This window comes from Falco biarmicus, chromosome 10, assembly GCF_023638135.1.
Source record: "Falco biarmicus isolate bFalBia1 chromosome 10, bFalBia1.pri, whole genome shotgun sequence".
Lineage (NCBI taxonomy): Eukaryota > Metazoa > Chordata > Aves > Falconiformes > Falconidae > Falco > Falco biarmicus.
In genome coordinates this window covers 35,466,731-35,487,098 of record NC_079297.1, presented here as the reverse complement: position 1 = coordinate 35,487,098, position 20,368 = coordinate 35,466,731, and the positions used below count along the sequence as shown (strand labels likewise).

Below are 20,368 nucleotides of genomic sequence, written 5' to 3'. Positions count from 1 at the left end.
TCTGTACTTTGTTTCAAAGACATGGAAGGCAATTTGGCGTGCAGCTCCAAATGTTTCTCAAAATCTTCCCCACAAACCCTTAGAAAAATACAGATCCCTGTGCTCATGCTGTTCTCCATGTGATGAAATAAGTGGAATTACACCACTGTAAGACAGAAGTGAGGGGAGGAAATGGCCCCGTGAGAGACCCTTCTGGATAGCAGTGGTGAAAATGAAGCTGTTAATCATCATACTGCATGGTGATGAGACACTGCTGCCAGGCTAATCAATACTCTGATCCAGCATGGTATGGATGTGCAACCAGATGTGTTCTTGTCTGCCGAGGCAGCAGAGGGATTTCAAGGTCCGTAGTGGGTCTGCTGGAGACAGAGGAATTATTAACAGTGTTAGCAATTTGAATAGTTAAATTGATGGGGGGCTCAGGGAAAATGTCAGTAAATTAAAAATCGTTAGAGACATTTTGAAAAGCATTAAGGTTGAGAATTTTGTTAAAGGACGTGTTTATTACAAAGATGACTGAACCCTGTTAGAAATGAAAATATCACTTGACTGAAAGAACAAGGGCATACATATGTCTAAGTACACACAAACACATTCATACACACTGGCAAGCTTTTAAAAGAGCAAATTTCAGACACATAAAATGAAAGCAAGAATTTGAACAGGATGGGGAGTTGATATGGAAGCTTTTAATTGCTTCCTGATTTCTTGGGTCAAGTGTTGAATATGATAAAAGGGAAAGCAGAAGAGCATGATTATCTGTTTGGTTCTCCTGCCTGCTCTTCTGTGATTGGAAGTGGTGAAGCACTGAGGAGGGGGCTAAGGGAGACTGGTCTGGAGAGAGGAAGGAAAGAAAAGGCTTCTCAAGACTGTCTAGTTTTGTGCATGAAAAGTTGGAAATATTGTAAAACTTAACTCTTTTAAGAGAAATGCACTGCTGTATTGTCTGAATGTAACGAATGCTTCTTTTTTTACCATAATCAGCAGAAATCATCCATCTCTAGAATTTTTCTAATGTCTTGATTAGCACAAAGTTAATTTGGTACTTATGAGTCCAAACCAAGGGGAGCATAATATTAACTTAGGGCCAAATCTTCATTTCCCTCCTTCACCAACTTCCTTTTGACATAAACGGTCATTTTGTTGAATAAGGAATAAGCTTAAAATATATGAGGACTTTATTATTTCACCTGTTAATAGAGTATTTCCATGTTACTCAACACGACATTTTTCTGTTGTGCATTTTATTCCTCTCTCCCCAAAACCTTCTGAATACTCCCTGAAATACAGCAGGTCCAGTTTGGTGTAGCACTCTGGCTTTCCAGCTTCCTTTCAAATAGATAACTAGAATTTGGACTTTCATTCTAGTAATACCAATAGACAAATTGATGTTGAATGTAAGTACGTCTTTTCCAGTTTTGTGGCAAGCCACAGTGGTCTAAGGGGTACCTTCTTTTGGTTTTGAAGGCTGAACATTTTTATCCTTCTCTAATTGTAATATTCCCACACTGTTGTCTACGGGAGTTTGTCTTTCTCTCCTGCATCAATATACAAGACAGGCAGGGATGCCACACTTCTAAAACAGCCACATGGAGTCTTTCAGGAGGCAGCCTAAAGCTACCTGAGGAGTCATCAGCAGGGTTTTTCAGTGATTATCACTCTCTTTAGTCTCCCTTGGGTTTTGTGCAGCTGGTGGAGTGCGGCTTTAGTGTGTGGTTAGCTGTGGTGCACAAATCCTGTATGGGTTAAAATAAGCTGGGACATCACCTCATGTCCTCCTAATAAGGTTTTCCTTCCATAGAAATTCATAGTACATTTCTGAACCTCCTTCTCTCTTCCCCCTCCCTTTTTACTTCTTAGTGAAGTGTGTTTTAAAGGGAGAGTGTTCAAAGATGTTTTAATAGAAGCTCTACATGCAGAGCTGCTGCATGTCCCACACTTACTAAAAACAATAAGGATCTTCCACCCTGAAAACAAGGCTAACAAGCTCAAACTTTACAATGCAAAACTAACCACAATCTTTCTTGCCCCTATTGCCTTTTCTCCCCTTTGTTCCCTGCAAGATTAGTGGATGCTCCCATTTAAGAGACATTTTAAAAGGGCAGTTTTTTGAGGCCACTTGGAATTGACTTTCTTGATACACCTGATATCTCTACAGAAACCTAATTTGCAGCATGGGGCTTTGTAATTTCATGCTAGAACAGCATAAAATGGAAGAATAACTCATCCAGAAGGAAGGGATTATGTAACAGTAGCAAAGGAGAATCAGGAGAGACAGTGCAGATCCTTTGGAAAGTGAGGTTGCTGATTCTGCAGTGCTATATACCTGCTAATTGGTTTCAAACAACAGGGAGATACATGGCCAACAAGCGGAAGAAAAGAGAGGGAAGAAAAAAGCTTGGTATTAATACAGCTCACCTAAATTCACTCAGACAAAAAGGCAGAGATCACGGTGATGTCCTGACAGATTTCTCCATACTGGGATAGTAAAATGTATCAGAAGTTAGATACATTAGATGTGAAGAATATGTTTGGAAATGAGACGCATTTGGAATGCTTGGAAATCAGACTGGTATTGAAGGAGAAGCTGTGAGCAAGAAAAGCTCTGAGCCCACCAGGTAAGGAACATACTACAACTCTACAAGTTCAGGGAAGTTCAGAGGAATTGCATTGTGCAGATGAAAGGATAACTGGGAGAATTAGCTGCACTTCTGGCAGTAGTGAGTGAGAACAAATCCTGGGCATGCTTCTCCTTACTGCATAGGTCTACTGAAGCCAAACTTTGGGAGGACTGTCTCCTTTTGCTTAAAACCCAAAATGTCTTCTGTTACATTTAGAATATCTTAAAGCTCTTGCTGTTAGTAGCAGTTTGCTTTGGACTTCTCAGTTACTATTTTATCAGCAACAACATTCTGCTATCGTTTTGTGGGTATATTTAATATAGTGGTGCAAATCTTTTACCCATGCTTCATTTTTTAAAATGAAGGATTATTGCCATTTTAAGAATAGCTATAAAGGCTCTGCAGAGCTGTCCACATCAGTTTAGTAACCTCCATTTGTACTGGTTTTGGCTATGACAGAGAATTTCTTCACAGTAGTTTGTATGATGTTGCATTTTGGTATTGTGATGAAAACAGTGTTGCTGACGCAAGGATGTTTTTGTTATTGGTGAGCAGTACTTACACAGTGTCAAGGCCTCTTCTGCTTCTCACACTGCCCCACCAGTGAGCAGGCTGGGGGTGCGCAAGAAGCTGGGAGGGGACACAGTTGGGACAGTTGACCAAAGGAATATCCCATACCATATAATGTCATGCTCAGCAATAAAACCGGCAGGGAGTGGAGGTTGGCATGGGCTGCTGTTGCTCAGGGACTGGCTGGGTATCAGTTGGTTGATGTTGAGCAAGTGTTTTCCTGTGCATCACTCATTTTTCTTGGTTTTGTTTTGTTGTGGGGTTTTTCCCATCTCTTTGTTGCTTGTACTTCCCACCCCCCCCCTTTTTTTTTTGTAAATTATTAAACTCTCTTTATCTCAATGCACCATTTTCCCTACTTTTACCCTTCTGATTCTACCCCTAATCCTGGTGAAGGGGGAAGTGAGCAAACAGCTGTGTGGTGCTGTCAGGGTTCAACCATGACACCCCTTCTGTGTGTTAATATATGAGTTCATATGCTTTTTTTTTTAGATATTGAGTAAACTTTAGGTTCTGAACATAGTTTTCTTTTAATCAGAGTGTTAACTGTGAATATATTTTATAGTGGATAGCTGCATGTAGTAAAAACCTAACAGAGAACTTGCTGCCTCAGGCAAAGGATACAAAAATACTGCAGTTTGTGCTAATCTGACTGAAAGTGGGCGATGTGCAGTGCTCCATCCTGGAATCCACTTCCCTATTAGACTGCCAGCTTCCAAGTTTTTTCACCTATGGGTCACATTGCAGAGTATATCTTTTCTCCAGACTTCAAGAAGAGCATGGAGGAGTTTAAAGATGTGGGTGGATTTAGTATGTTACTTGCAGTTTGCTAAGAAGAGCTTTCATTAGTGGACACTAATTCAGGCAGTGCATATTTACATTTGGCTAAACCCTTTTGTTTGTGCATCTAGAGACAATAGGCACAGGAACTTTTAAAATACAAATAAATAAATACATGCCATTTTGTGGATGGAAAGTTAAATCCTAAAGACCTACGTGGCAGCTGGCCAACTGGTAATCATGTTGAGCCTTCAGAATTATCCCTGACATTTGTGCGTAAAGCAGGTAGATGAATCTTGCCAGGCAGGAGCTAGCAAACAAACAGTACACTGAACAAATATGATACAGGGAAAAAAGTCTTAGACGGTGAAGGGAAAGCTGTGATTCCAGGACATTATTTTCACTGTAGCTTGTAGCAGTGGCAGTGAAGGAAAATTCCATGAAAAAGATGAAAAGCCTAGAATAACCCCTTAATCTCCTTCGTGCCTGTCCTATGTGACAACTCACCCTTTGAAAACAGAGAAGATACACTCTAGAATAGGAAAGTTTGAGCATAAAGAGATTGGGCAATGTTCAGAAGTAAAGTGAAGACAGAACAAAGAAGGTTTCTATTTAAGATGCTGAACTGTGACTGAGAGGAACTGAATTTTCTTCCTGCATCCTTCTTCCTTTTCCTCTGGCAAGTCACTTAATCTCTCAGTATCTCAGTTCTCCAATTGAATAATGAGGCAGTAATATTAAATAGTGCATTTCTTTTCATATTTGAGAGCTTTTGTTTGTTTTAAACTAGAATAATTTTACAGAACTGAGGTAGGAAATGTAAGTAAATGGTTGAAAGAGAAAAGTGGAGGGGGGCAGAAGAGAAGGAGTTGTGGCAAAGGCTGAAGGTAGGAGTCTCCTACCCTGGATCAACAACATCAGTCAGAACAGTGTATGTACACATAAAAATGGTTTAGTCAGAGAAAGTGCCTGGTACAATTAGGTCCCCATCTAAACAGAGACCTTTGAGTACTATTGTTATTGGGCAACAGTAGTAACGAGAGGGGAACTGCCTGTAAGGGGTGTTTGTGACAAAGTAGTCTGAACTGTACTGTCTGACAATTCACTGACAATTGCAGCAGTGCAAAGCCAGGCTGATGTTACTTAATTCTTGTTGCCCAGTGCCACAGGGAAAGCTATGAGAAAAACAAATGTTCAGTGGGGTCAAAGTTAAAAAAGAATCATGGTCATGAAGAAAGGTTCCCAGAAATGTGTCCTGAAGAGAGTCACAGAGGATAACTCTACAATGGGGTAGATCGCTTTGTTGCCTTCATTTTTCAACAGACCTTCTCAACTAGCTTCAGTTGCTGTCCTGTACACGTAACTTTGGTGCTGTGCTCCCCCTGCCCGGCCCCATCCTGATCTTTGTTTCTGTGCAGACGCTCAAGTGATAACCACCTGTGAAGGTCCAAATGGATGTGTCTGGTCCTGGTGGCTGTATCATATATATGACATGATAGCCAAGGGCTAATGTGAGCAATGTGCCTACCCTACCCAACAGTGCTGGTCAAGGTCTGATTCAAGCCAACTTTGAAAGAAACTTAACTTCTGTAGTTGATATGCAAAGATGACTTGACTCCATAATTAGTGGACAGCCCTGGGCCTGCTGAGCTCTCCTGCATGGCAGCAGGCTGCGTGACAGGAACTCCCCTTGAGGAGAGATGCCCCCCCAAGGTTATTCCTTGAGGCAGAGAAATTCCTTGTCACAACAGATTCTCGGTAAGTGATTAATAGCATGATAAAGTTTGAAGTCTTAGCTAAGTGGTATAAAGGATTGATTGTGCATATATAATCCTTTAGATATAAACCATTGACCAAGTCTGAGACCGAGTCTGGATCTAGCCACATCTAAACTCCCCTCTGAGAAGGAGCTCAGAACACAAGAAGGAGCTTTCTGAACCTCATGACTCAACGGGAGAGTCTTCCTAACAGTTTTGTCTGACCCTGTCCTCTGTGCAGTAAATACTCAAGTGTACCTTGCCATCAAATCTTGTTAAACCACTGTTGCATTTACTGTGCTGTTTTATACCAATAAACATATTGCTGCTTGTCTCTTACGAGAAACTTCAGAGGCTTCTGTAGGAGCCAACAGCAGCATTGCAGCTTGCAAATGCATTTACAGTATAAAATTGTTACTTCAAATGACATATAAATACGTGGTGAATTCTACTCAGATGGAAAACAAATCTCTGTTGCTGATAAACTGTTTCAATAGCAGTATTTACAGGCCATACAAAATTAAGGTTGTTCTGTTAAACCAGGGATAAAGAACCAAAATGAGGCAAAAAAAATCACATATGCAGCACTGTCCTTTCTACAATTTGCAATCTTCGTGAATGATGTATAGAGGGCTCAGATAATCCTATGATGGTTCTGTCTTTCCCATCTTTATTTTAGGGGGGGGGAGGGAAGAAAGAAAATTATGTGCTTGGTTGTCACAAAGAAAAAGCGAAGTCATATTTTTAATGCACATATTTTTCATGTTCTGAATATAGCTGTAGGGCTGAATTCCTGCAGGGAAAATGGGCACAATTACAGTCAGGTGATGCCACCTTTGCATTGGAGACACCATATGTGCCAGAAGGTTTTACACAATGCTGTAAGCATCAGAAGGGAAGCTGAGCAAGAAGTGACTTGAAACAGGTATGTGAGCGTATGTGTTATACAAACACATTACACGTGTGTTATACAGACTTTTGCATTCTTTAGAGTTTATTAAAACTTCAGTTAAAACCACAGTTACAGCAGCAACTCATTGCTTTTAAACAGCAGTCTTCTTAGCCTGAAAACTTTACATACAAAGATAATGAGAACTAGCTTTTTCTTACCTGCCTTATTTCATTTTCACTCTTTGATTTGATTCATTACCTTTCCTGGCATTCATTCTTTCCATATGTATTCTAGCGGACAACTTGAGGTAGGTATACATGAGGTGTCATGAGAGTTCATATGCACACATACTTGGGCAGTTATCCTAACTATAAGACCATTGTATGTCAACAAGTTAGTGATATATGGAACAGTTAACCCGAGAAGGTGAAGGCTTCTTATTTGGGCCTGTGGTGTGCTGCACAGATCCTCTGGCCCCAGGGGAAACCTAACCTGCTTATTGTAATGAAGGAGCCTGTTGGCAGCTCCCATGTGGCACCAGTGATTACACCACCTGCGTGTCCTGTATCTTAAAACACACTTCAACACATTTCCATTTTTCTGCATCTTTCTCCAGCCTTTTAGAAGATAGAAAGGAACGAAGTACACTCTCTTTTAAGTATTGGGTTTGTAATTTCTTCCTGTAAATTACGGTATGTATATTACATATTGCAGTAAGTGCTGAAGACCATGATCAAAAGGACCTTTTGTGCTAAGCACTCTGTGTGTGTTCATTGACACGGAGATCCTGCCCTTGAGCATGCAGATTTGTAACGCACAACAGGTGTGTTAGTATCGCCTGTTTGGGAGTGGAGAGGCAGTGTGGCAAGATCAAATTATTGAGATCACAGAGCCTATGGAAACTGATCCTAGATCTTTAACGAGTCTAACAAGATGAGTATTGCTTTTGCGCTTAAAGCAATTAGCTTTAAACACAAGACCAATACCTCATCAGAAGTCTCCCTTGTAGGGAGAAAATTAATTTTCTTCTTCACTCAGATACTTGTGTACTGAACACTAAGGTGACACCTAATGATCAGTGAGCAGAAGTAGGAGCTGGGAAGTGTTTGATGTATTTAGCTACAAACTAGACTCATCCAGTCTAGATGTTTGAGAACTCTGAAGCGACAGGTGACTCACTATCTAGTTGGTTTTCCTCAGCACTGTCTCTAGTCCCCTAAGAACTTTGAGGTTGTTGGCAGAAACCTGCTACAAAGTTGCCAAATGTGCTGCATTTTCAGAGGCACGGCGCTCCTGCAGCTTCGGTTGACTTCCCTGAGGCTGAGGGAAGGCAGCTCTGCAAAGCAAAACCACTGTCCCTCCCTGGGCAGAGCTCCAGGCTCTCTTTGTAGGTTGGTCATGACTTTAAAGGAGGCTGAGGATTTGACCAGAAGGAAACCAGAGCCAGTATGTACAAGAATCCTATCACTGCATGCACCAAGTGTATTTCTGTGCAATTTACCCTGTTCCCCATAGCCTCTCACATTCAGCAAGAAAAGCTCTGGTGGAATGATGGGAATAGTAAATCAGGCTATTGTATTATTTGAAAATAATCTTTTTCCAAAGGGAATAACAGGCTAGGGACTTTCAAGAAGGTGGGACTTTAGAGCTGACAAGTGTATCTAGCATGTTGATGTGGTAATGAAATTAGTTCTGCACTGTTTGGTAAACAGCAAACTTCCTTGCAAGGTTTGTGATTAAACATCTAACAGAAAATACTGATTTCCTTGCAGGCATTTAGGCACCAAATATAAAGAGGCACAGGGAGAGCCAACCAGATAAAGAACCTGCTAAATACTAGAATTGAAAGCCACTATTATCATAGAGTCCTCATAATATTCACTGTTAATTATGAAAACTAATAGCTACAAAATTGAAGTACCCAGTGGGAGACAGTATGACACTGAACTTGCAGAATTCCTTCCCCCTTCAGTCCTTCTACACAGGCAAAAAATTGGTGCTTATTCTGTAAAAAACAGCAGTTAGAGGAGGGAGATGGCATATTGATTTGCCTCTGTATCTTGTTATTGAGGAGGAGCAACAAATTAGCTAAATTATGAAGGAGAAAAACTGTGTTTTGCTGCATATAAGCAAAGATTTCTATAATGAAATACATTAAGTAAACAGAAGAGCAGTTTGCTTGCCTGGGGATGGAGTGGGAGAGAAAGACTTTCTGCCCATTACTATGAGTGTGGGGAATTGTACTTTACCTGAACCAGTGGGAAATGTTTGTTATGTTAAGCAGAGATTCACAGTTGCACTACTTGTGCCTACACAAAATACTAGATCAAATGAGAAATGTATGAGCAAATCGAGTATGCAGTATTTGGAAGAAATCTGAAAGAAATTTGGGCTTGTTAGCATTACTCTAAAATAATATCCTCAACTTCCTGAAGGAAGTTGTTCCTTCTTCCTGTGTTATTTCACTTATTTTTCATTGTTTCACTCCTTCCGTGTCTTAGTTTGTATTTTGGTGATGGGAAATCTGGTGAGTGGACAACAGCAATTCCTTAATTTTTCTATATACTTATTTTCTTAGGGAAAAAAAATAGAAAAAGAGAAAAGAGGAGAAGAAAAGAGCAAATAAAAAATGGAACAACTATATGGAGAATCTAACAGCATATTAATGAGATTCCGACAGTATCTACTCACAGACTGGCATGATGCTGGGTACAAATACAGGTATAACAACTGAGAACACTGCACATCCTCCTTCTGTGAGACTAGAATGCCAAAATCTAAATTGCCTTAGTTTTTATCTTCAAATAACGACTTCTGAATTCTGTCTTTTTAAAAATGAGGCAGCAGGGAATTCTCCTACTTGAAAAATAATCTAGATAAAAAAGGATAATCTGATTCAATAAAAAAGATGTGAAGATTTAATTTGCTAGACTTCCTCTCTAGAGAAGAGAGCAGCTTCTTTTTAAATAAACAAGCATGTTGATTTATGCCCAATTACTGTGGGTAGGTGGTTTTGCCAATCAAACATAACAGGTATACATTGTAGAACAACTTGAGGAGTTGTTGAGAGCATGCAACTCAATAAAAACAAACAGGTCACCACACTTAAGTAAGAATAATGAACTGCAAAAGCACAAGGCAAGGAAGAACAAGCTAAGTAACAGCATGGCAGAAAAAGATTTGGATGTTAACATAGATCATAAGCTGAACAGGAGTAAACAATGTTACGCTGCTGTGAAAAAGGCAAACCTTTGTTGCAATTTATAGCCAATGTTACAACCTACAAACCATTTAGTAATTTTTCAGCTCTCCTTGGAGCTGTCTGTGCCCCAGCTGGAATGCTGTGTCCAATTTTGGGTACTTCAAGGAAGGTATGGTCCTGTTTGAATAAAAAGAGAGGAAGACAACAATTATCAGGCTTCATAAAAGTATACTTAGAGGTGAAGGCTGAAGGTATTGGGTTAAGTCTGAACAGCTGAGCTTCATAGAAAAGAAAACTAAGAAGTAAAACAACAGCGGTTTTCAAATACATAAAAAGTATTTTCGGTGAGAGGAACAAGCTGTTTTCGGTGCCTGTAGTGGACAGGGCAGACATTTTCCTCTCATAACTGTTTGCTCATCTCCTTTGAAGTGCTGTCTGGAAATTGAAGTGTTATCCAAATAACAGTAAATACAGTTTTTGCACTGCTACAGTTTTCCTGGTGCATTAAAAATACAGTTAAGAAATACAATTCAGGAAAAGCATGGTGGAACTGGAGAAAAGGGAAAAAATCATAGGAGATTGCACTTCTCCTCTGAAGCAGCTGCTGTCTGAAATTGTTTTCAAAGAACCTTCTCCTCACCTCTGTGCTGAGTGAACCTTCAGTAAATCCTGGCACAAGCTTGATTTGAAATGAAATAACTCCCATTTTGGAGTGGACTGTGTGATGAAGATGTAGTTATAAAATAAATACTGATTCAGCTCTAACTTTCAATTTTGTCCTCATTAAGTTGCTCAACCAGGTGTTGAAGCCAATAGAATTCGCTTTTCCTCTGTTGGAAAGCTATTTTGAGTGCAGCGTGACTGAACAACAGCCACTTATTAGAGGCTCGGCAGTGCTCTCGGCTTTTCTGCTAGAATCCCCCGCAATTGCTCGAACAACACTTTTGCCAATACTCATCTAGCTCAATCAGTAGCTATAACTCTGGAGTATGAAATTATGCCATAGTTGAGATGGTGGTAAGTTGCCTGCTGTTTAACATCTCTGTTTCATGGCCTGGTGTCGGGAGGGATGCAGTGCTGATTTTGAGCTTCAGTTTGTATGTAGTTCTTTCTCTCTTGTCTGTCCAATTGAATTCCCGTGTAGTTTCAGTGCAGTATGCGTCCTGGCTGGAATTCCTGTGTAATGTTGTTGTGTCTTCTTACAGAGTTGCCATGTTTCATGCTGGAGCTATCTTTCCTTCCTGATGAGGGATGTAATCCTCCTGCATCCCAACTGGACTGTGAGGATTAATTAAAGTTTGCACTGCACTGTGAGTACCTTGCATGCTATTGAAGTGGAAATTATTGTTTATTACAGCCAGTCTGAATGCTATCTGGGATTTCCATGTTATTGTTCCAGCTCTGTTGTACATCACCAAGCTTGAGCTGGTACTGTGAACAAAAGATTAACATTGTGCTCTGTTGCTGTGTGTTTGGTGCTACATCCAGCACCTACATAAGGCCACATACATCCTGAGAAGCTGTGCTCAGCACACTAGGACTCTGAGGGCTTTTCTGTAGCTTGAAGCCTGCAACATCCCTTCCCTTTTTCTGCACTTCTGCTTTGGTATGGGCTGGATCCACAGAGCAGTGGATCCCGTTGGCCTTCTCCACTGTCACCCTTGCTTGCTATTAACCTCAAGCCAGCTTTGGGGGACTGTGTAAGAAATGATGGTAGAATTGGGCTCTGCATTTTGCAAAAGATGCTTTTTCCTATGCAACAGAATTGTATCTCGGTGTGTCATCTAAAGTCCTATGGGGACATGGTGAAAAGGGCTGACCTTGCCTGAGACCCAAGCCAGTGTTACAAGTGATGCGTAGCCATCCCACAATATTCTTGTGTGCTTGTAGCATCTACAAAACTTAACTGAAAACTTGTTTTGCTAGTTCATGGTGAGATCCTTCATTGGTCTCTGCAGGGTCAGATGGATAACTCTGAACTAAACAAATCACAGCCATGATTTTTTTTACTCTGCTTTTATGCACTAGCTTAGTCAGCTTAGTTTAGCTATAAGTGCATTTAAAAAACACATTCCTGTGACTTCGCTGTCTTCGTAAGCCATAATAAACAAACAGGGTTTAAATGATGTGGGAACTCCCCAAGTATCATGACAGATACTCATTAGTGACATTAAAAATGGCATAAAATGTAACCACCCAATTCACTTGTGAGCTTTCCCGGGGGAAGAGATCAGCTAACAGTTAAAAGGTCACTTTCTGGCTGAAGGATTCTATTATGTATCTCACCTAAATAAACTGGGAGGCTTGACCTTCCTAAAGGGGCACGATTTTTAAAGAGGTACAAATGTATTCCTCTCACGACACTAATTACTGCTGTCTACAATTTTGTAGATCTGACAGGTTAGACCCCAACACTGAGCTGCCAAAATTTAGTTGCTGTCCCGTGGAGCGTTGTGTTCCGTCACTCCTCCCATAGTATCAGACTTTCCACAACCTTTCAAGTGTCCCTTCTGGTTTTGTGAACAAGCACAACGTTAATTTGGCAAGAATTCTGCTGTAACTGTTCTTCGGTGAGGACGGCATCCTGTGCATTACTCTCCTCTGTACCATGAGACATCAGTTTCTGGTTTTATGGAGAAAAGCATGGGTGGTGTCTACACTTTCAGATTCTGGAGACGGGCTAGGGAGCAACGCCTATTTGATAACTTCCAAGCAATCACTATATATGGACATATATTTGTTTCTCTCTACACCTCTCCAACCTGTTGTCCAATTTCATTCAGTTTTTACTTAACTTCTTCAGAGATAATAAGCTCTTAGAAATTTCATAAAAATAGGTAGCTGGTTACAGAAAATAAACCATATTAGTGATCCCACCAGTCAAAGGTTTCAGCAAAGGTAATTGTCATCTTTGGCATTTGGCCTCATATTGAGGAAACAGCATGGAGAGCTCGGAAATGTGTTACCTCTTACCCAGCCAGCAGCTGGGAGCAAGGAGATGAGTTTATAAAAAAATGTGAATGGAAAGCTCCAGGTGAAATTTCAGAGAACATGGGGCTTATGACAGATCTGTAGAAGCAAGTTTAATAGAAGATGTGGGAGATGAAAGAGAGCATCAAAGCAAAAGAGAGGATGGAGAGGAGGTGCAAAAGGGGTAGAAGCATTTTGGAAAGAACAGATGAGGCAATGGAAAAGGAGAGATTCTGGGAGGGCCAAATGAAGAACTGGGAAGAACAGAGAAAAGACAGGGAATCAGAATGAAAGGCTGATACAGGAGAAACTGACATCTAAATTTTTATTACAAGATAAACGCAATTTATTGTCATTATGGCTTCTTTAATTACCTTTCAACCTTTTTTTAATGATGACCATATGCTGCAAATAACAGGGTTTTATGACTTGTTCTCTCACCTTTCCCATGGCTTACATTCACACTTTAATTACTACATTGACATCAGATGTCTCGCTAATGTTTTTGCACCGGTGCTCCCTATTTGTGATGATACCGCACTTGGGGAAGCAGAACCACCTGTCCCTCCTGGGCGAAGGCTGTTTGCTGTGTCGTGGATGTCCACCAGATGGCAAAGCCGGTATTTTTGTAGCGTTTCCAGGCCACCTTCAGGTACTAATTTACCCTAGGGAGAGTGGGGGCTTATTTAACCGCAAATCCTTTGCTGCATAGTTTAAAAATGGTGATTAAAAATAAGTGTTTAGATTATCTGTGGATTTCCTAGGAATAATAATAAAACAGGAAAATGAAAGAGGCAGTTAGAAAATGGTGGTGCTGTCAGGAAGGCACAATGTTCACTCTAGTCACTGCCTATCTCTGGATGAGCAAAACCTCAGGAATCTCTGAGGCAGTGTTACTACTTTTTTCTGTTGATATAAATTTTATAGGGACAATAATTTTGTCTCATGTCTAACTTCTTTGAGATTGTTGTGATTAGACCAGGTCTTAGAATGAAATCCATGGTAAGTAAAACTACGTAAGTTACTAAAATAACTGCCCATGACTTACCTAAAACTGATTTCCTAGCTTGTTAGATGTAAAAATAACAATGAGGCTTGTTAATGCTCTTTTCCCTCCAACCTGCCCTGATGATGTCAGGATTGTAATTATGGAGATGAGCACTGATCTTCTTCTGTTACCTCTGTGGGTTTTACTTACCGTTTTAACCGTGTTGGCTCAAGAAACAGCTATCATTTAACCATCAAAACTGCTGGATGATTTAGAGTTCATGAAAGAGGCTACATCTGGGTAGCATCTGTTATAAATTAATGTTTGTACAATGCTAACTGTATTGGTACAGAAGGTTCATACAGACAGGGCACATATCTGATACTGTAAGTGCTGAATGTTCTTAATCATGTGGCTTAATTTGACATTGCATTGCCCCTTCATACAGAGTACTGTCTCTGCTGAAAGGCTTATACAAGGGGCAGTGAAAAAAATCTAGTCCCTGTAGCTTCGCCAAGCAGCTTAACCCCTTCTCCCTGCAAAGAAAAAAACCCCAAACAACCTACGTCAAAAGGATCTTTCAAGACTTAAACTAAAAAATACACCCACCCACCCCCAAAAGAAACAAAGGGGGGGAAATTACCTTTCTTTTTAAAGAACCCCTCCCCCCCAACGTGTCTTTTCAGGTTTGGTTTCTTTTCTGGTGGCAGGAACAAGGGAAGGATGATGTGCTGCTTTAATGGTTTTGTAGGCTGACCTGAATTCTGCTTCCAGCAGAAGAGCGTGGGCAGGGGTGCGGGGCGCTGCAGCCCTTCTCTTCTGCTGGCTATTGGCGTTCAGCTGGTTCAGGGGCTCCCCATCACTCCTGTCGGCAGTACGTGTTTTTCTGAGTATCAAGACACCAGTAAAAAGACGAGGCTGTTCCTGCTACAAGTAGATGCTAGGGTAGTGGGGGAAAAAAAGCTAGTGCTAAATTTGGAGCATTCCTAATTGCACTGTTCTATTTCCAGCTGCCAAAATCTACACTAGAATTTTAATTAAGGGCTAAATTCATACAGCAGATCCTAACAACAGGAAAGAGTTATGTTATTTAAATAGGCTTTGAAATGATCAAATTTTATCTCCCAGAGCAGCACAGGGATGAACATGAAAGCTGCTTTTGTCCGTGCAGGCAGGGCCGCGCTGGATGAGCTGCGGGGCGGGGCGGGCAGCGCAAGGCGAGCGGCCCTGCCAGGCACCCGCTGCACCCGCGGGCCGAACCGGGGTGGGGGGACCCCGCGGACCCCGGGCCAAGCCGGGGCCGCCGGCCGCAGCCCCCAGGTGCCGGCTCCTGGCCCGCGCCGCGGCGCCCCCCAGCGTCAGCGGGCCGCGCCGCACCGCCGTGCCGGCAGGGCACAAGGGCGCGTGCGCGGGAGCCGCCCCGCTCGCCCCGCTCGGGGGTCGCTACGCGCGTGCGCGGGGGGACCTGCCCGCGGCGCCCGCCCCGTCCCTGCGCGCCTGCGCACGGCGCGGCCCTGGAACCCGCCAGAAGGGGCGGGGCCGGGTCAGCTGACGCGGCGGCAGCGCTGAGTGACGGCTGGCGGCGGCCGCGGAGCCCCGGCGGAGCGGCGGCCTGGCGGGGCGGCAGGAGGGGTCTGGGCCCGAGCCCGAGCGAGCCGCTATGGCCACCACCGTCACCACTCAGCGGGGCCCGGTGAGTGCCGCGGCGGGCGAAGGTTCCCCCTCGCTCCTGTGACTGCGCGGCGCCGGGCCGGTGAGGCGAGGCCCGGCTGGGGCTGCGCTGGGCTTCGGCCCCCGGCCCCGCTCCCGCTCCCCTCGGGCCGGTGCTGCGGCGCCGCTCGGCGGGGGCGGGCTCGCCCTGCTCGTGTCCCGCCCGCCGCGCGGTGGAGCGGGGCGAGCGCTCGCCGCTTGCCCGGGATGCGGGGGCGGGGGCGGGACAGCCTGCCTGCCTGCTGCTCCTCCGCCTGGCGGAGAGCCGCCGGGGAAGGGGGCGGCAGCCGCTCCTGCGGGGTGGGGGCGGCTCTCTGCCCACCCTTTGTCCGCGGCCTTCCGAAGGGTTGGGCGGCTTAAGCCTACCCACAGCTGAACCGCTGCGGAGCGGGGCAGAGCTCTGCGCCCTCAGGGGCCGGCGGGGCGCGCAGAGGCGGCCGCCCCCGGAGCGGTCACACGGCGGCGGGCCCGCGGTGCCGGGGTGGGTGCTGCCCCGGGCTAATGCTGCCCCGCGGAGGGGTGCGTGCTGCGGTGTAACATCAGCCCTCCGCTGCTGTGCTGTCCCTGTCCCCTGCTCTGGAAGGATCTGGTAGTCCTTGGCAAGAGGAGGTGGCTCTGCAGGTGACATAAGGTTTCTTAAACAATTTAAACGACTAGAAGCAGCAGGGTTTGCGTGTGCGCCTGTGCAGCCTCGGTGAAGCGCCACAGCACCGAGTTATTAAACTGCTGATCTTGGAAAACCGCATCGCTGTTTGGTGCTATCTCCTGGCAGTAACACTACACGATCATCGATTTAATTCCTTAACGTGCCTTATTTGTCCCGTCTTCCAGAACAGAGTCCTTTTACAAGGATTGTGGTAATAGTTGTGGCGTTGGAAGAAAAGTTTTAAGTGGAAGATTAAGGTAATAAAGTGTTTTGTTGTCTCTTGATGGTGTCAAGAGAAGACACCAGCGGCTGGCCCCAGAGGTCCTGTGCAGCGCTGGGGGTGCTGGCACCCAGGTAGGATTCTGTCAGAGTGTACCAGGTTTTACTCAAAATAATATAAATTTCTGGAAAACGGTCAGAGTTTGTTTAAAAGTAATTTCACTTAGTCTTGGGTTTGTTGGAAGGAGATGGGGGAGACTGAGAGAATTGATGTGGGAGTAGGGACAGAAGGGACGGGTAACCAAGTGGTTTGGACAGAAGGGACGGGTAACCAAGTGGTTTGGACAGAAGGGACGGGTAACCAAGTGGTTTGGACAGAAGGGACGGGTAACCAAGTGGTTTGGACAGAAGGGACGGGTAACCAAGTGGTTTGGACAGAAGGGACGGGTAACCAAGTGGTTTGGACAGAGGGGACAGGAGGCCTGGCCGCAGTCTGGGTTTGCGGGAAGGTGAAACTGCAGATATTTCTCTCTGCGATGTAGTGGCATTTCTTTTTGAGAGAAGTTTTACTTGCCTATGGTGCTAAGCACCTTGTTGGTATTCAGTGAAGTACTTTGAATATCTGCTTGGTTTAGGTTGATGAAATATTCTTCCTGGGCTAAGATTTTAGAATCTTCTTGGACATGGCTACAATCTTACAGATGTTTGATAATCATAACTGCCTAGCCTTTCTGAAATGTTTTAAAGAACGTGTATCACAACACTTGGAATGTTACTCTTCTAGATGTCTTATTTTAGAATTAACCAGGTGCTCCTGTATAAGCTCTTGGCAGTCTTTTGTTACTTAAAATTGATTTGAGTCTGACAATTGGAAAGGCATATGATGATTTATCTTGTACAACTTTGGCTTTTTGGTTTTAAATTTTTTGGGGTTTTTTCCTATATCTTCCTAACATTGTTGTGCACTCTTTTCTTCCTTGTCTTAACCGCTTTAGAGATTGGAGTATTTTTCAAATGACTTAATAAATTTTGCAGTATTAAGCTGCCATTCACAGGTCAGGATGTTGATAGGTTACATGCCAGCCTTTCTTAATTCTCTCTAGAGAAGATAGAATTCTACTTGTTTTTATATATACAGCTGCGTTACAAATGAATAGCCACTAAACGGTGCTAAAGGATTGGGAAACATTTTCTCTTTAGTGCTGGAGAGAACAGTTCTGTCCCTTTCTGTTTGAACAGGTGAGAAAACATTCAAGGTTGTTTTGTGCAGGTAAGAAAATAAAGTATGCTGCTATACTGTTGCCAGTCTTGTTCTTACACCTGTGCTTTCCAGTTTATGATGATGCTTATTTGGTGAATAATTAAAATTTCTGTTTGCTGTTAAGTTTTTCAGAAGAAACAGAACTGGAATTCACCCTGTCTGTTACTGGTAAATATTCTGCTAGAATACAGATTTCTCTGGCTGTTTTCGGGATGTTATGGAATCAGTGTGTTTCCACATTTTGTGATCTTTTGAGGACAGACTTGAAATCTAAACTGTGGCTGAATATATAAGGGCTGCTAAATGATATATTTTTCCAAGTGAGAGTTATTAATAATTGGTTTGATCAGGCTTCAGGTTAAATCTGAGACACCAAAACCTTGTATTTGTGATTCCTTAGCTAGCTAAGCAAATCCAAAATTAGTATCTGTGATTATTGACCATGCTGGCAAGTAGGTCAGATCCACCAAAATTAGATCAAGTACCAAACTAGGACTACCTGGATCTCTGCTCCCAATTTCCCTAATAATCACTACTCAGATGATTGGAAATCTTCTAATGGCCAGGCTATATTTATAATGACTTCTCTCATCTTGTCCTAATACTGTCATTTAACTATGTTAGTTTTGTTGTCTCTGGTATTACTGGAAGTTTTGTCGCGACTCTTCAGAACTTTGTTATCTTTTTTCTGAACAAAGGTGGTGAAGAAGCAATTCCTGTTTGTATTGTCCAGTACTGATACATGTTATGCTGTCACACAAGCAATTTTGAATACAAAGTCCTATAACCAGAATAATTGTGTTGATAATTTCGGGTATAATTGAATATTTTATTAGATATTTTGTTTCTTACTAGAATGTGGATATATGTACTATTAAAATCTTGGTCTATGAATATGGAAATCTCATTAAGACACATTGTTGCAATCATTTCAGATTCCAGAAGTTGTTCAAAAAGTTGAGGGAGTAAGATGAAATTGAGTGTTTCTAAGCAAAATGTGAATTAATTTTTAAGTGCTGTGATCTGGTCTTTGGAGCATGTTCCTTTGACAGAAAATGTTGAGGGCAGCATTGATGATGCTTTGAAGTTCTTGCTTTCTACCAGGTAAAAGAAGTACCTTAAGACACTAAGTGACTTGTTTTCTGTTGCATTCAATGACATTTTCTTGTAACTAGGACTTGAAGGAAAGAAAGATTTGTACTGGTATGTCTAGTAGTAGAGTAGAAAAAAACAGAAGTCTGTTCCTGGAATTGATGGCAATTATCCTTCTTCTTAATGATAATCCCAATATGAATTTGGGGTTTTCCTTGTTTTGAGCTGTTTCTGTGGCTTTTCCCGATGTTATTCCTGTTACCTTGAGTGCAGTCCAAATGCATGAAACTCAAATATGCTATAAATGCTTCTTGAATTTCAGATGTCTTATGGACACTCACTCTATCTGTAATTTTTAACGTCTGTTTATATACAGTAGTTCCTGCCATACTCTGCAAGATTTCAGAATTATTGTTTTAGTGAAGAAAGGAATCTCTTTTGATTATAATCAAATGGTTCATATTGATTTCTTCTTCAGTAAAACCAAACTTTCTTTATTAACAGTGATGCTTTTGCACGGTGGAATGTATTTTGCAAATATTTAAATGTTAGTGTCTTGGACTAATTTAGATGTGCTGGGAAAATCCAGAGGCAGCAGCTAGTGGCAAAATACTTGGTTGGCAGTAAATATAGGTGGTGTACTAGGGGGAAAGGGAAAATCCTATTAAGGTGATGACTGTAGGATCATAAAGTATTTACAGGTAGGCATATGGAAACAACAGAAGCAACAAAATAGATGGAAATTTTCTGGCAACAGGAAAAATCATAAGAACAGGAGAAGTGTCTGGTACCTTGCAGTACCTGACACATTTTTTGGGATGTTTAAAAAAAGAAAAACAAAACAACACTAAGAAAGCCAAAACGCAGAACCAAACAGCAGAAATCCATAAATGTAGTAAACTTAATTGCTGTTATTTGTTTCTGTGTCCATCTCTAAATGGAAATGCTTATGTAGAGCCTTTGAGTACAGTTCTACAGGAGTATAACCAGATGTGTCATGCTATAACATGAGTTAGGTAGAATCCTAGAACAGTTCAGGGTAGAAGGGATGCCAGGAGTCCGTGTTGTCCCACCTTCTTCTAAAAACATGGTCAATTTTTAATTTGGGCCAGGTTGCTCAGGGTTTTTTCTGGCAGGTTCTTCAAAATCTCTAAGGTGAGAGTTTTTGCAGTCTTGCTGGGCAGTTTGTTCCTTGCTGTGGTTGCCCCTGCAATTAATTTCTTTTCCCTCCTTATTTAATAGCAAACATCCCCTGTTTCAGTTTGACAGCTGAAGTCTCCTTTCTTCTTGCCTTGCATCTCAGAAGAGAACCTGGCTCTGTTTTCTTAATGACCTCCTCATAGATACTGGAAGCAAGGTGCATCCCAAGTTTCTTCTACTCTAAACAAATCCTCAGTCTGTCCTCACAAGTCTTGCGCTACAGCCCTTTTCATGGGCCATCCTGGTGGATCTTTGCTGGGCTTACTCAAGTTTATCATTTTTCATGTACTGCTGGCCCCCAAATGGGTTGCATTGTTGCAGATGTGGTCTAATGAGTGCCGAGCAAAGGGAGACAATTGCTTTCCTCAGCCTGCTGGCTAGGCTTCTGTGGATGTAGTGTAGTATGCTGTTAGGCTTCATTGTTGTGAGCGTGCTCTGCTCATTCATGTTCAGCTTGCTC

The 20,368-nt window shown here is 42.5% G+C and overlaps 1 protein-coding gene across 6 annotated transcripts in view; it reads left to right on the top strand.

Annotated features, from left to right (window-relative positions):
• TOLLIP (toll interacting protein) overlaps positions 1-20,368 on the top strand; it is a 66,691-nt gene that overhangs the window by 24,086 nt on the left and 22,237 nt on the right. For 2 of the 6 annotated variants that reach the window (XM_056353888.1, XM_056353887.1), the window contains one exon: positions 11,028-11,132. Coding sequence is in view for 2 of the 6 variants with exons in the window: in XM_056353886.1 (XP_056209861.1) it covers positions 15,441-15,473 (33 nt within the window). In the remaining 4 variants the exon portion in view is untranslated. Of the gene's footprint in view, positions 1-11,027; positions 11,133-13,424; positions 13,445-15,315; positions 15,474-16,092; positions 16,112-20,368 lie in introns of those variants that run through there. The other 4 variants (XM_056353886.1, XM_056353885.1, XM_056353884.1 and 1 more) reach the window with 3 other exon arrangements.